Raw genomic sequence first — 16,649 nt, forward strand, 5'->3', positions numbered from 1 at the left:
AATTGTAATGGCAACTGGTTCCAGTGATAAGATGATGATTTTATAACGTGGTTTTTGGTCTTTCAGTGTGGTGACCTTGACAAAGTCTATCCGCTTACCTGATAAACTGGTGTGGTGACCTCACCTGTGGCAAAGTCAGTCAGTTTATGCTATTGATAATGACCATCTCTTATATTGAGTTGCTTCATCTGGTATAGGAAGGGAAAGTATTGTTGTTCTGTGTGTTTTGAACCCATAGGTTGTCAAATGTGATTCCAGAATAATACTAATGCTATATCCTACTATTGCAAGTATATATTTCTGCAATGGTGTGTAGCATTTAGTAGTGTGTATGATAATTGTACTTTTTCTTTCTCAAAGGAAAGTCACAGACAGGACACCCATTTATTAATTGGTCTTATTGCGTGCCAGCGAATGATTATTACGTGTCTACACCACCTGTCCTGAGTAAGCTCTGCTTTGCTACCCTGAGAGAGTCGAGCACTACAGTGGGCTGCTTGGTTCTGTAGTAGGGGATCTCTGTGTATAGTCATAATCTATGAATAATCCCCGCCCATGTGCGGGGACCCCGGAGCAATCAAAAATATCTCTTAAGCTGTCCCGCATTTGCAAACCTGCAAAGACACTTAAGAGACAGACAAAATAATACAGCCTAATCACCACAAGGCTGCACTGGCCAGCACTTCCTCTGAAGTGAACACAAAAGCCAAAATAAAGTTGAAATGTCATTTTTATTCACATTTGACATGTTCCTTTATTATCACACACTCCCTTCACCAAAATCCCTTTAAACAATAGAGAGGAAGGGGTGGACAGACAAGCCCTATAGGCTGTCATTATGTGTCTGCTAAAGGGATACCGTGCCTTTAAGAAACTCTCCAGAGACCCCCGGTATCCCAGGATGCACAGCCAACACAAGTTACTTTCAGTTCTTTTTTCCGGCTCCTGCTAGCAGGACCCTGGAGCTTGAGCTCTACCCTTTTGGGTGGTTTAATTGATTAAAATCGGATTTTTTGGATTAAAAGTGGTTTCATTCGACGTCTAAAGCCTTTGTCTACTACTGCCTGCAATCTGGAGCAGTTTTGGCCCACTCTCAGCATGGCTTTATTCGATAAATGCCCTGAGTGTGGGAGGAAGAAGGCTAAGACGGACCCACATGAGGTGTGTATCCTCTGCTTGTCGCCCTCACATGTCCCAGCTGCCTGTGACATCTGCAGCACCTTTTCGAAAAGGACCCTGAGGGACCGGGAGAAGACTCGCCTTCAGGGACAGGAGAAGCAGAGGACCGGTGAGACTTCAGGGCATGGAGGGTCCCATTCCCCCTCCTCCGCCCATGCTTCAGCCCCTGGAGGGACCTCCGGGCAGAAAAAGGGGCAGAAACGACACCTACCGGCTGGTAGGTCGCGTTCGACGTCGAAGGCGACGACGTCGACGGCGAGAGAGAAGGCACCGGTATGTTCGCCGTCGATCCAGGGCTCTGGGTCGCGGCAGCCTCGGCGTTCGACGTCGAGGGAGGGGCCGGCGAGACCCGGGACCGGGTCGCCGTCGCAGGTGTCACGGTCGACGTCGACAACACATCGACGTCGTACCGAGCCCCATGGACTGCACTCGCCGCCGTCTACCCACGGCTCGACGCTGACGGAGTCGACGCCGAGATCCCGGCGCCCGCCGTCGAGGCGGAGGCGGTCGACGCCGAGACGCAGGTCGACGTCGAGACACCAACGATCGACGTCGAGACACCAACGATCGACGTCGAGACACCAACGATCGACGTCGAGATACCAACGATCGACGTCGAGACATCAACGATCGACGTCGAGATACCAACGATCGACGTCAAGATCGCAGCAGTCGACGCCGAGGCACCGGCGGTCGACGTCGAGACGCCAGAAGTCGGCGTCGAAGCAGACACCCCGGCGACGGCGATCAAGGCGGGGCTCGACTCCGAGGAGGCATAGGTCGACGTCGAGGAGACTTGGTTCGACGTCGAGAGGACGATCGACTGCGGGGCGGCACTCGTCGTCGAGGGCGAAGAGACGCCGTTCGAGGTCAAGGTACAGTTCGACGTCCCAGACATCGGGGAATACGTCCTCGGTGATTACGATCTCCAGTCGAGGATCGGGGAGGCGCGGACGTTCGCCTTCGGTGGCTTCCCCGCGGGACAGGCCCGCCAAGAAGAGGAGAGTGGCCGCGAGCCCGGACAATGATGATGGGGGCTCTCCGGCTAGAAGTGATGGGGCTTCAGACCATCTGACCCCGCTGCGTACCCAGCGGCCTCCTTTGCCTCCGGTGCCCGACCTTCCACCGGCGCCTCCACCGGTGCCTGCACTGCCTCCTCCTCCTCAGCCTCCTCCTCTTCCTCCGCCTTCTCTTCCTCCTCCTCCACCTCCACCTCCTCCGCTGCCTCTGCCCGTGCCTCAGCTGCCTGCCTCACCACTGCAGCCACCGCCTCCTCCCCCGAGGGTCCCTCACCGGCAGAGATCTCGCTCTCGCCCTCGCAGGCGATCACGGAGTAGGCGCAGATCCTCCACTCGCTCTGGACATGGTCGACGGAGGTATCGGTCCCGTTCCAGAGGGTCGAGGGGCACGTACTCTCCGGGGGCTGGCAAGTATTCGCCCTCGCTGTCAGACGCCTCCTTCCTGCGTCTCTCCAGTGGATGACATTGCCACGTTCCAGGAGGTGTTGCTGAGAGGGGCTGCGAAGTTGGGGATATCAGTGACTACCCCTATTCCCACTATGTCTGTGATTTTTGAGACTTTGCATAAAGTACATCTGTCGCGCCCCCTCCTCCCGCTGGTCCCAGGACTGGAGGAACCTGCGATGGAGGTGTTCTTAACGCCGGCTGTGGTGAAGCCGGCGCCCTCGAGACTGTCAAAGAAGTACAGGGCCCCTGACTCGGATCCGGCGTTCCTCAGAGTGGACCCCCCACCGGATTCTGTTATCGTGGCGGCGGCTCGTAAGCAACACTCTACGACGCCTTCCTCCACGGCTCCCCCGGATAAGGAGAGTCGCAAAATGGACTCCTTGGGGAGGAGGATGTGCTCCACGTCGGCTACTACAATGAAGGCCGCTAGCGCCTCCGCTCTGTTGGGGCGCTATGACAGGTCTCTTTGGGACTCCCTGCAACAGTTCGCGGCCTCCCTGCCCAGAGACAAGAGGGAGGATTTTCAAGAGGTGCTGAACGAGGGCATGATGGTCTCTAATCAGATCATCAGTGCGGCGGGGGACGTGTCGTTGTTGGCAGCCCATGGGTACTGCCACGGCATACATATGAGGAGGCATTCCTGGCTGCGGCTGACTCCGCTCAAGCCGGAAGCGCAGCAGAAGATCGCCAATCTACCATTCTCTGGCACGACGTTATTCGGGTCGCATGCGGATGACGAGATGGCCCGCATGAAGGCTGAGGCGGAGACTCTGAAGGCGGTGGGGCTGGAGCGGCCTAAGGAGCAGAGGAGGTCCTTCCGTTCCTCGGGCAGGCGCTACACCAAGCAGAGGGGCCAAGGGCGTCAGTCGGGCCCCCAGCAACAGCCCCAGCAACAGCAGCAGTACCAGAGGCAGCCCTTTCAGAAGCGCCAGAGGGGCAGAGGCCAGCATCAGTCCTCGGCGGGGAACAAAGGCCCGTCCGGGTCGAAGCCCTGAAAAGTTACTTCCCCCTCATCCGTTACCCGCTCCGGTGGGGGGGAAGTATTCAACACTACCTGGCAGAGTGGAGGACAATAACACAGGACAAGTGGGTGCTGAATATTGTTTGCAATGGCTACTGTCTTCGTTTCACCAGTTCGTCTCCACAGATTCCACCAGTGCGCTCCCTTTACATGGTGCGGGAGCTCCAGCGGGAGGCGGACGTTCTATTAAAAAAGAAGGCGATAGAAGCTGTTCCTTTGAGGCAAAAAGGAAAAGGTCTCTACTCACGGTTCTTTCTCGTAAGAAAAAAAGACAAGAACGAGTTCAGGCCTATTCTGGATCTGCGTCAAGCAAACAGGTGGATCCGCCGAGAAAAGTTCCGTATGTTGTCCCTGCATCAGATTTACCCTCAGTTGCATCGAGGAGACTGGCTGTGCGCCATAGATCTGCAGGACGCTTACTTTCATGTGCCGATCGCACCGAAGCATCGCAAATTCCTGAGGGTTCTGGTAGGCAACAACCATTACCAGTATTCCGTACTCCCGTTTGGCCTGAAGTCTGCGCCACGGATGTTCTCCAAGTGCATGGCAGTGGTCGCGGCACACCTGCGGAAGACCAAGGTGTTTGTGTACCCTTACCTGGACGACTGGTTGATCAAAGCGTCCACTTATCAGGAAGCCCAGTGCCATTTCAACAGGACGGCGGCTTTGCTTCACCGTCTGGGGCTGCACATCAACATGACGAAGTCAGTGCCGATCCCTGTGCAGTGTCTCCAGTACTTGGGGGCTTCAGTCAATACCTTGACCGCAAGCGTGTGTCCTTCGGAGGAGAGACGCTTATCGATCCGTGGGAAGGCTCTGCATCTCATCTCAGCCCGCTCTCCTACGGTGAGGACGGTGTCTTCATTACTGGGGTCGATGGCTTCTTGCATCTTCCTCACCCCCAATGCACGTCTGCATATGAGGCCCCTGCAGGAATGTCTGGAGGATCAATGGGACCAGAGGAGGGGGCGTTGGGAGGACAAGATCCAGTTGTCTCAGCACGCTCGGCAGTCTCTGAAATGGTGGTGTTCCCCAGAGAATGTCTGCAAGGGGACCCCTTTTCACAAGGACATTCCGGCCCAGACCATAGTGACCGATGCGTCTCTCCAGGGCTGGGGAGCGCATTCGGGCCCTCTTCAGATTCAGGGGATATGGTCGCAGATGGAGACGACCTACCATATCAACTTTTTGGAACTCAGAGCAGTACACTTGGCCTTGAAGGCATTCCATCCCTCCTTCAGGACGTCCTCCCTGCTGGTTCAGACGGACAATACTACGACCATGTATTACCTCAACAAGCAGGGGGGCTCCCGGTCACGCACCCTGTCTCGGGAGGCACAGGCGATCTGGAACTGGCTGGTGGCCAGGAATCTGACGATCACGGCGACCCACCTGCCGGGAGTGCAGAATGCCCAAGCAGACGCGCTCAGCAGACTCGTTCAAGAGAACCACGAGTAGGTGCTAAACGACGACGTGCTAAGAGACGTCTTCGCAGAATGGGGCACTCCGGATATAGATCTGTTCGCCACGGCAGAAAACAGCAAATGCCGCGACTTCGCGTCCAGGTACTACCAACCAGGGACGCTGGGGAATGCACTATGGATCAGCTGGTCCAACAGCTTTCTCTACGCCTTTCCACCCATTCCCCTGATTCCGGCGGTGCTGATCAAGCTGTCGCAATCCAGAGCCAGAATGATCCTGATTGCTCCGGAGTGGCCGAGACAATGGTGGTTCACCGACCTTCTTCACCGGTCTGTTCTGCCGCACCGGCGCCTGCCGTGCCGGCCGGACCTCCTCACGAAGTTCGGAGGGCAGATGGTTCACCCCAATCTCTCGTCCTTGAGTTTGGCAGCATGGCTCCTGAGCTAGTGCAGTATGGACACTTGAACCTGCCTCAGGACTGTATGGAGATCTTAAAAGAGGCTAAGAGACCGTCTACGAGGACCTCCTACGCCTATAAGTGGAAGAGATTCTGCTTATGGTGCAAGGCGAAGGACTTTGACCCTACATCCTGTAAAGAAGACGTTATTTTGCCTTATCTGCTGCAGTTAGCTCAGTCTGGGCTTAATTTCCAATCTATTAAGGTTCATCTCGCAGCTCTGACTGCGTATAGGAAGGGCCCTTCTCAAACCTCATTTTTTCAAATCCCTGTGATTAAGGATTTTTTGGAGGGTTTGCGTAAGGTGTTTCCCCCTGTTAGAAGGCCTTCTCCACCTTGGGAATTGAATGTGGTGTTATCTAGATTGATGAGGGAGCCTTTTGAACCTATCCATAAGGCTTCGCTGCAGCATTTGTCTTGGAAGGCGGCCTTCCTTGTAGCCATTACATCGGCCAGGAGGGTGAGTGAGATTCAGGCTCTGTGTTGCCAAGAGCCGTATACTGTTTTCCATGCTTCTAAAGTAGTGATGCGTACCCATCCTAAATTTTTGCCTAAGGTGATATCAGATTTCCATGTGAATCAGATGATAACTTTGCCTACGTTTTTTCAGCATCCTTCCTCTCCGGCGGAGAGGTCTCTGCATTCACTTGATGTGCGTAGGGTGTTGAAATTCTACCTGGATAAGACAAAAGATATCCGCAGGTCGGATCAACTGTTTGTTAATTATGGTTCGGTAAGAACTGGTTTAGCTACCTCAAAGCAGTCCATTTCCAGATGGATTGTTTCCTGTATTCAGCTTTGTTACCAAAAAGCTAATAAAACATTAGGGGGTAAGCCTACAGCACATTCGACTAGAGGAAAGGCGGCTACCACCGCTTTGCTTAGGAATGTTCCCATTGCTGACATTTGTAAGGCTGCCACCTGGAAGTCAGTCCATACGTTTACAAAGCATTACTGCCTGGACTCTGATGCTAGGGCAGATGCGCAGGTTGGACAGGCTTCGCTAAGGAATTTGTTTGCACAGTGATTTGTTGGTGGTTGGTCTTACTCCACCGCTTCTTGTTGGTTGGGATGGGCTTGCCATTCTATTCATAGATTATGACTATACACAGAGATCCCCTACTACAGAAGGAGTAGTTTCTTACCTGTAACTCCAGTTCTGTAGTAGGGGTATCTCTGTTATAGTCATAAGCGACCCTCCCTCCTCCCCGGTGGAGTAACCTGCCGGTATCAGGCCTGTTGTTATACACCTTCAAAAAGAACTGAAAGTAACTTGTGTTGGCTGTGCATCCTGGGATACCGGGGGTCTCTGGAGAGTTTCTTAAAGGCACGGTATCCCTTTAGCAGACACATAATGACAGCCTATAGGGCTTGTCTGTCCACCCCTTCCTCTCTATTGTTTAAAGGGATTTTGGTGAAGGGAGTGTGTGATAATAAAGGAACATGTCAAATGTGAATAAAAATGACATTTCAACTTTATTTTGGCTTTTGTGTTCACTTCAGAGGAAGTGCTGGCCAGTGCAGCCTTGTGGTGATTAGGCTGTATTATTTTGTCTGTCTCTTAAGTGTCTTTGCAGGTTTGCAAATGCGGGACAGCTTAAGAGATATTTTTGATTGCTCCGGGGTCCCCGCACATGGGCGGGGATTATTCATAGATTATGACTATAACAGAGATACCCCTACTACAGAACTGGAGTTACAGGTAAGAAACTACTCCTTCCCAGTGAGGGAATAATTGTAGACGTATTACTTGTGCAGGCCTCCCATTCTGTACAATTAATGACCCGATTTTCTACAGTGTTCCAAAGAGTTGAACTGGCTCAATTGTTTTAAAAGTTTGTCCAACTGACCCACGGTTTACTTTATCCAGTATTGTGAGGAAAAGTCAAAACATGGACGGTAACCTTATTGCTTCCTTGGAATAGGAGTATGCATTCAACATATTTGCTTTAGATCTTTCAATATTGTTAGAAAGATTCAAAAGGAATGGTGGTGGAGGCAGAGGTTTTCCCAAATGGATGGATATATGTTAACAGAAAATTAAAGCCACTGGTGGAATGTAATATGGTGTTTGTTTCCTCAATCAAAAGATTGTAATGTGAATTCGTTTTTTTTAATGTGTGTTGGTAGATTTCAACTAATATTGTAGCTGTGAAAATAATTATTCCCTTTTGTTTTCCGTAGAACTGGAAGCAACCCCAAAATTAGACGCAATAAAATCTGGGGTGGCCAGAATGGTGGAATTCTGGTTTATAATTCTGGTATGTGTTATTCTATATGTTATAGTATGTATACGTAGACATTTTCTGAAAGAGCTCCTAAACAACATTCTTTGAAATTTTGTTCTACCCTTTAAGGTCTTGGCTTCATAGAAGACAATGAAATTTTTGACAATGCGATGGCAGGAGTCTGGATTAAAACAGACAGCAACCCAACATTGAGAAGGAATAAAATCCATGATGGAAGAGATGGGGGCATTTGTATTTTTAATGGCGGAAGAGGTAATATTCTCTCCTTGCATAAACATTGGCATATAGTCTTTATATGTATTACATTCATATCTTTGTTTTCTGAACTGAAATGGTTTCACAATAAAAAATATTCTCTCAGATGAAGTCTACATGCAAGATAAAAATCGTTTTGAAAATGGTAACGTAGTTGTGGAGCAAATTGGTTTTATTATACAAAACCATAACAGTAAAGGAGGACATCAAAGTCTTGTGAATTGGAGATCTAGGATGTCTTTACTCTCATGGGACAGTACCAGAAGTATAATTATAGTGACTGAATTTGTGGTTGCAGAAAGTGACTATAAGAAAGAGGAACAGAATTGAGAGTACAAGGACCAGGAGTTAGTATAGTGGGAGATGGGAAGCTTGAATTCCAATATTTATAAGAATCAAATGTCTCAAGAGGGAGTTTGTCAACTTGCACTGTGCGACCATCTTTCTTGCAAATTTTGTCTCTGAGTCTTCTGCTCTGGAATTTTAGCTTAGGAGTGGCAAAGAGCATTCCACCAGTGATTAGGGACTTCCAAATGGTTGTCATTCTTTGCAGGGCAATTACCAGAAGGTGATAATGCTGCATGGGTTTAGATCTAGTAAGTAGTGGATTGATGTATTGGGTAGCATAGAGAAGCTGCATCAAGAGTTCTTCATAATGTGATATAATGTCAGTTATCGTCTTTGAGACCACAGACCATTACTATTGCAATTTTGTGCAAAGATTGGACTCCGGCTCTAGCTTTGCATTGTTTACTTGGCATTGCCAACAAGAGTGTTTCTTATACAGTCCTTCTCAGTGTAACCTATCTGGGGCCATAAAGCTTTGTGTAGAATAAAGTACGCTGGTTACGTGAGCGAAGAGGAATGTGCGCATTTCACAATCCTTTTTTAGAAGTTGTTGGCATAGGGATATAGAGAATATCAGGTGGATATTTTTGGGCAAGGATACCGGGAGACCATGCATGACCTGTATTGCTCAGACTGCCATCTAGATGCAAGTTGACATCTGGCAAGATATATATATATATCAATGAGGACTACTTGCAGCAGACCTTTGAACTGGATTCCTTTGAGGTAGAAATGGTCTATACCTCAGGGCCACTTCCCCTAAGGTTGCATCTGTTATGGCTTTGAGGAAATCAGCTGGTGTACTCAAATGTCCTTTGCCTACAATTGAGACTAGGACCAACATCTTGACACAAGTCCTACAGTCTAACTCTCGCTCCTCCTGAGCCTTTACTGCTTTTCAATGAAGCCCTAATGCACACAGCATTAGCAGCATGGGAGAAGCCCATCACTACTCCGGCAGTAACCAAACTGTTTGCGATACATAGAAACTTCCATCTTGGGACCCAGCTTTTCTCTGTCCACTCGTCCCTGGAAAGATGAGGTGGTACAAACGTCCTTCTCCACTAGGCATAATCTGGCATCTTCCACAGTAGCACTTCAGGATAGGAAGTTGAAAAAATGGATACACTGGGTAAGAAGGGCTTTTCAGCAGGCAGCGTGGACTAGCACACTCTAACTGGGGCCTGTGTGCTGGGAAGATGCTCTTGTGGCTTATGGGACATGGTCCCCAATGTATCTGATCATCTTTATGGCAACTGTGCTGTGTTGATTAGGGATGGCCAATATGCCTTTAGACATGTCATTAAAGTTTGGCTTGGCACATCAACTTCTATTGCCAGAGCCTTGTTTCTGAGCAGGCATGCATTGCTCCGATCAACCTTATTCTGTGGAGTTGTTGTGTTAGCATTGGTGGCCATGCTGTTCAACTGAGCAAAGCTTTTTGAGGACAAAGTGGATTCTTTGCTTGAACGCTTAGTCATTGCAACAGCTTGATCATTGAGCCTTCATTCCCTGGTGGAAGATTACCAGCAGGTTAGAAAATTTCAGGGATTTTCAAGAGGGTTTCATTTTTGTCAGCGTCGGCCCTCGCAGCCTGCCCAACAACAGAACCAGCTCTTCAGACAACATAGAGGCAGGGGCCAAAGTCGGTCTTTCAGACCCCACAGCCCTCCTCCTCTTCCTCCTCATCCTCTCCAGCACTACCTGGAAAGCTACTTTAGCTTGCTCTTTCAAGAGTAGGGTAGCCTCCTTTCTACAAGCCTGAAAGGCTGTAACATCAGACTAGTGGGTCCTTCAGATTGTTTAAAGGGACTTATAATTTTCCACAAGACTCACCCCATTGCCCTCAGCAGTCCGGTCAGTTGGAGGGCCACCTTCTAATCTTGCAGTAGGGGGATGGTAGATCTTCTGCAGAAAGTAGTGGTGGACCTGGTGCCACAGCAGGAAATTGGGTATGGGTGCTACTCTTCAGTACTTGCTGGTTCCAAAGGAGGACAGTGGTCATCATCTAGACCATTGTCCAACCTCAGGATCTTAAATGTGTTCCTCCGCAAGGAACATTTTAGAGTACTGTCCTTGGTGCAGGTTCTTTTGATGCTGGAAGCTGGAGACTGGATGATGTTCTTCAGTATTTGTCTATCTATCCTACATCAATGCAAGGGGAGGTACCTGTGTTTCGAAGTGTAGTCCACTCACGGCAAGTTTGCGGTCCTCCATTAGGTTTGACATCTTCACCTCAAGTCTTCACAAAGGTGAAGGCGGTGGCCGTGACTAGTCTCTGATCAAGGATCTCTTGGGTTCCATACTTGGATGACTGGCTGTGCAAAACTGCTTTGCCACAGAAGGTGTTGCACCACCCGCAGTGAACCTCACAGCCCAGCTGTTTAATTCGGGTTTTCCATCAGTGTGCCCAAGTCTCACCAAGAGGTCTCTCAGCACCTCCTGTTCATAGTGGATACAGGTTTGCTCCAGGCTTTTTCTCCTTCACTAATGATCTGGGACATTTCCGTTATGATGCCAGTGATAAGGAGACCGCTCTGATTTCAGTTCTCATGGTGGTTTGCCTTCTGGGCCTGTTAACCTCCTGGTCGTGCGTGTACGCTAGCACTTGATGCTTTCCAGTGGTGCCTCCACAGGCACTAAAGATCTGGTGGACACCGTAGTCTGCACTGCTACTACCCTGCATAGACCTGCTTGGCTGAGAATCTCCTGGTGTAAATGGGAAGTACATGCCTTTCACAGAATGCGTCCTCTTTGGGGAAAATTGTTGACGAAGCATTACAGTTCTTTAAAAGGACAACGAAACTGCCAAGACCGTGGGATCCCTACAGTACAAAGTCTTGTCCCATTCAGAGGGGATATGGCAGAATGGAAGAGAGAACCCTACAAAGAGGCATGCAACCAAGCTCTAAGCATACAGCCTTCAGTCAACATAGTAGCGCCAAACAGCACCATAATAATGGATCATCCGCAAAACAGCCTTTTCGACGAAGAAGAGGCACCCCCATTGTGGGAAACCACACAAACAAGTGAGTCTGCAGGGAGCACCTTCATACACGAGTCACCAAGTGGGAGGAAGGATCTGAGAGTTCCAAGAGGAATAGAGAAAGGTCACCTCAGCAAATGGAGAATAGATATCATAAGAGACGGTTGTTGCATAGTCCAGGCAACCCTTAATGGTTTGCATAAGTAACAAACGGAAATGCTCTCTTTTGTGGTAGTCTGTGTGAGCAGTTTAGGCTTATCAGAGGGTAGTGCTAAGCATTTGTTGTACTCAAAGAGGCAATAAATGAGACGCACACAAGAATAAATCCAAGACCAATATATAAAAATATGTAGCGGAAGCCAGGCTATCTGAAAGAGACGTGTTAGTGATAGATTCGTCAGCAGTACCCTTGCGCGTCGGTAAGCGTTGTCATGCTGCTCCGAGTACGTCGCTGGCGTTGTAGTCGCCGAGATGACATCGTCGGAGCTACTTACTCACTCACTCGCGCTGACATCTGAAAGAGACACATTAGTGATAGATTCCTTACCTTAGAATATCCCCAGGTGTCAGACTGGATCTGGAAAGTTTTCATCAGCAGTACCCCTGCGTGTCGGTGGGCATCGTCGTACGGCTCCACGTACGCCGCTGGCGTCGTAGCCGCCGAGATAACGTTGTCAGAGCTACTTAGACACGCCCACTCGCGCTGACGTCAGTTATTTCTTTTTCCATGCAGCAGCGCAGATCCGAGAGAGAGCAGTACCCCTAGTTAAAAGTTTTAACTTCGTTTCCAACAACTTATTTTGTCGTGTGCTTGACTCCTGGTGCAATAGAGATGCCCGGGTTTAAGTCCTGTAGGGCCTGCCGCCGCAACATATCGGTGTCAGACCCTCACGACGTGTCTCTTCTGCTTGGGTCACACCCATGACCCTGAGGCGTGCCCCGATTGCCTGGTCATGACGCCGAAAGCTTTGCGGGAGCTTTCCTGAAAGTTGTTGGAGGTCCGGCAATCGGTTCCGCGCCGATCAAGGTCCCGATCCTGTGGGATGTCAAGGGACCGGTCGCGGAGCCATCAGCATCGCTCGTCTGATTCGGGGGACAGGTAAGTCTCGGCGCCATAAAAAGTCAAAGAAGAGTAGTCGCTCTTCTTCTACCCCTCACCGGTCGCGGGATGCGGTGGAGGGGGCGGGCGATAACTCCCCCGTGGCTCCGTTGGAGCCTCCGTCGTTGCCTGCGGCCTACCCTCCCTTTCCGGGGCCGCACGTGACTTCGGATGAGGTGCAGGCCTTTGTCGGCCTTGCGCCATTTGTTTGACACGCCGGGTCCCTTCGGGCTCCACGAATCCGTCGGAAGGGTTTGTCCCCGTGCCGCCGCCTCTGGCCTCAGCTACGCCGGCACCATACCCTGCGGCGCTACCAGCCCCGGCCTCGGACAAGGCGCCGGCTTTGGCGCCAGTGCCAACTCTGGCCTCGGCGCCGGCCCGGGACTGGTATCTTACCCTTCCATTCCATTTCTTGGAGGGGAGTTTATCCCGTTTCCCAGGGCACCTCGTCCTTAACGGCCCCTTCAGCAACCAGTGGACGAAGGGGAATACTGGGAGGGGTCTGAGGACCCTCTTGCAGCTCAATGCAAGGATGAGCCTGAGTGGGAAGGCGATGTGGAGGATCCAGTGGATCTAGATTTCTCTCCACACCCTGGCACTCTGTCCCCTTCTTCAGTGGCCATGGAGGAGGTTGGGACTTTTTCGGTGGTTTTACATCGGGCAGCTGAGGCTCTTAACCTCTAGCTCCCTTCTGTACCTATCGGGACCAATCTCCTGACTGAGGTCCTGCAGAGCCGTTACTGCCCTTCAATGAAGCGCTTACTGACATCCTGTTGGGCACCTGGATTAAACCTAACACAGGAGTCCCTGTGGACAAGGGTGTGGCGCGCCGCCATCGCCGGGCGACCTCAGCTTTCTCACACAACACCCGACGCCTGAGAGTCTGGTTGTCCAGGCTTCTGCCTCGCCGAGTGCGTTCCCTTCTGCTCCTCCGGACAAGGAATCTAGGAAACTGGAGCAATTTTGGAAAAAGATTTTATCATCTGCCAGCTCTGGGTTGCTGGCGGTGAATACTGCGTGCCTGCTAGGCCGCTATTCCCATTCTGTGTGGGACACTGTGGCACAGGTGCTACCTCAGTGCCCTGTGGAGGCACGGGCGGTTCTCTCCCAATCCATTACCGAGGGGAGAGATTATGCTAAATTTACTATTGGTTGTGGGCTTGACACTGCCGAATCTCTCGGTAGGGCACTTTCCACAACTGTGGCGCTCTGTTGTTATGCTTGGCTCCGCACTACTGGCTTCTCTCGGGATGTCCAGAACACCCTGTTGAACATGCCCTTTGACGGTACACGCTTCTTTGGTGATAAGGCGGATAGCACCCTGGAACGTTTTAAGGACTCTCGGGCTACCGCCCCGTCTTTGGGTCTCGCCACCATGCGTACTCCCTCGGGGGCCACTTTTTGGTCCTTTCGAGGCCAAGGTCGGGCGCCCAGGCGTGTTATTTTCAGACCCGCAAGTCTGCGCAGCCACAGTCTCAGCGCGGATGTGGGACCTGCCATGGTGGATCCCGTGGACAGTGGACGGGGTCAGTCCACCACCTCCCCTGCCGCCTCTAAACCTTCCTAGTCAGGTGTTTCAGGCTCACCTGACGCCAGTGGGTGGCAGGATTCGCCATCACCTTCCCCACTGGTGCTCCATAACCTCTGACAGGTGGGTTCTGCAAATAGTCCGCAGGGGCTACTCCCTCCCCTTCGAATCTACCCCTCCAGCCATGCCTCCTCAGTACCACCGCATGTCGGGGGAACACTTGGCACTTCTCCAGCAGGAAGTTACTGCTCTCTTGGCCAAGGGGGCCATCGAGCGCGTTCCGACGCCAGAAGTAGGTCGTGGTTGTTACTCCCACTACTTCTTGGTTCCGAAGAAGGACAAAGGTCTGCGTCCTATCTTAGACCTCCGGAACGTCAATCGCTTCCTCTGGAAGGAGAAGTTCAAGATGCTAACGCTAGCTAAGGTCTTGTCAGCGCTAGACCCGCAAGACTGGCTGGTAGCGTTGGACTTGCAGTATGCTTATTTTCATATTACCATCCTGCCAGCTCACCCGCGTTACCTATGGTTCACGGTGGGACCGAGCACTTTCAGTTCACCGTGCTCCCTGTTGGCCTTACCAGCGCCCCTCGGGTGTTCACAAAAGTGATGGCGGTGGTCGCAGCTCATCTGCGCAGATCAGGGGTTTCAGTCTTCCCCTATCTCGACGATTGGCTGTTGAAAGGGGGCTCGCCCCAGGCAGTCGTCTCACACCTCCAGACTACGGCCGACCTCCTGCATTTGCTGGGGTTTTCCATCAACGCACCGAAGTCGCACCTGATTCCCTCTCAGAAGCTCCTTTCTTTACAAAGAATACTTCTGGCCATCTTGAAAATAAATCCATGACAACAATAATAAATGTGTCAGAACCACCCCCATGAATAGGCCCTAAAATGTCAAGAGCTGTATCCTTCCAGGGCCCACACAGACGCGTTCTCTTCTCCATAGGCTGTATCCTGGTTTTCAAAACCTTTTCACTAAGAGAACATTGAACACATTCCCTAACCAAATGTTCAATCTGGGTGTCAAGTCCTGGCTACCAATAGCTAGAGCGCACTCTCTCCTTGGTTTTGGATATGCCTAAATGTGCCTTATGTGCTAGATCCAATATTTCTTTCCGTAAGGAAACTGGAGGTACTAACCTGTGACCTCTCAATAAAAATCCTTCACAACTTGAAAGTTGATCCTTAACCAACCAGAAATCTCTTACAGAATTAACACCTTGTTCTTTATAATGCCAACCATCGCAAATCAGTTTAGATGCATCTTGAATGATGGTATCATTCTTGCAAGCATCCAACCACCGCTCACGAGAAATTACTTTATAATCCACCCCACAAACAAAATCATGAGGATGATGAAACGATGGATCTGAATTCGTGTCAGGTATGTCTGGTTAATTAGCAGGAACCAACCTCGAAAGAGTATCAGCAACAATGTTATCTGAACCAGGAACATGTTTAACAATAAAGTTAAACCCCTGTAAACCAACCACCCACTTTGAGATTCTAGGAGATACAGAGTCCATGCCTTTGTTAGTCAGTACCTCACAAAGAGGTTTGTGATCAGTTCTTACAACAAACGATGTGCCCCACAAGAATTTTTTAAATTTCTTGATAGCCCAATATACAGCAAGAGCTTTGCTTTCAATCACAGAATATCGACATTCAGCACCTTTCAAACATCTAGATATAAACATAATGGTGTTGTCAGGCAAGATACCCCCTTGATACAGAACTGCCCCAATCCCTTTCAGACTTGCATCAGTTGAGATGATAGAGCTTCTGGTTGGGTCAAAATTCCTGAGATTGGGTGCATTCTGTAATTTGAGTTTTATGTTATTAAATTCTTTGTCACACAAACTATCCCAAACAAATTTTTCTCCCTTTTTAAGTAGATTTCTCATGTTGAACGTGACCTCAGCAAAATTCTTTATGAACTTATTGTAGTATTCGGCCATCCCCAGAAAACGCATGAGCTCCTCCTTGGAAGAGGGAGCCACAAGGTCTTTGATGGTGTTTACGAGATCAGCTTTAGGAATGACCCCATCAGCACTTATGGTATGTCCCAAATAATCAACTTTACTGAGGCCAAATCTACATTTTTCTCGTTTAATAGTTAAATTGTGAGTAGTAAGTCTGTCTAGCACTTGCATAACTCTTTTATCATGTTCTGCCACACTTGAACCATATACCAAAATATCATCCTGGTACACACAGACACCAGGGATGCTGACTAACACCTTTTCCATGACACGTTGTAAAACCGAAGCGGCAGAAACTAACCCAAACGGGAGTCTAATGAATCTAAACGTTCCAAACGGCGTGATAAAAGCAGTCAGATCCCTTGAGGACTCATCAAGCAAAATTTGGTGGTACGCTGATGTCAGATCAATAGTACTGAATATCTTTGCACTACCCACCATACTCAACATCTTAGATATGTTTGGGAGGGGATACCTGTCCACAAGCACACACTTATTGAGCTGTCTGAGATCAACACAGATCCTCAAAGATCCGTCAGCCTTCCTAGCGGCAACCACCGGAGCTAGCCATGATGTCCCTTCTACCTCCTCTGATGCCTTGTGACTTGAGTTTGTTCAATTCCTTGAGCATGTCTTCCTTGACAGTAAAAGGAACATT

At 50.0% G+C, this 16,649-nt stretch overlaps 1 protein-coding gene across 2 annotated transcripts in view; it reads left to right on the plus strand.

The window, feature by feature from the left end:
* Positions 1 to 16,649, plus strand: part of FBXO11 (F-box protein 11) — a 400,064-nt gene that overhangs the window by 298,736 nt on the left and 84,679 nt on the right. For both annotated transcript variants that reach the window (XM_085612738.1, XM_085612739.1), the window contains exons 17-18: positions 7,730 to 7,806; positions 7,903 to 8,046. In XM_085612738.1, the coding sequence (XP_085468864.1) occupies positions 7,730 to 7,806; positions 7,903 to 8,046 (221 nt within the window). The remainder of the gene's footprint in view (positions 1 to 7,729; positions 7,807 to 7,902; positions 8,047 to 16,649) is intronic.

The sequence above is a fragment of the Triturus cristatus genome, chromosome 6 (assembly GCF_964204655.1).
Source record: "Triturus cristatus chromosome 6, aTriCri1.1, whole genome shotgun sequence".
NCBI lineage: Eukaryota > Metazoa > Chordata > Amphibia > Caudata > Salamandridae > Triturus > Triturus cristatus.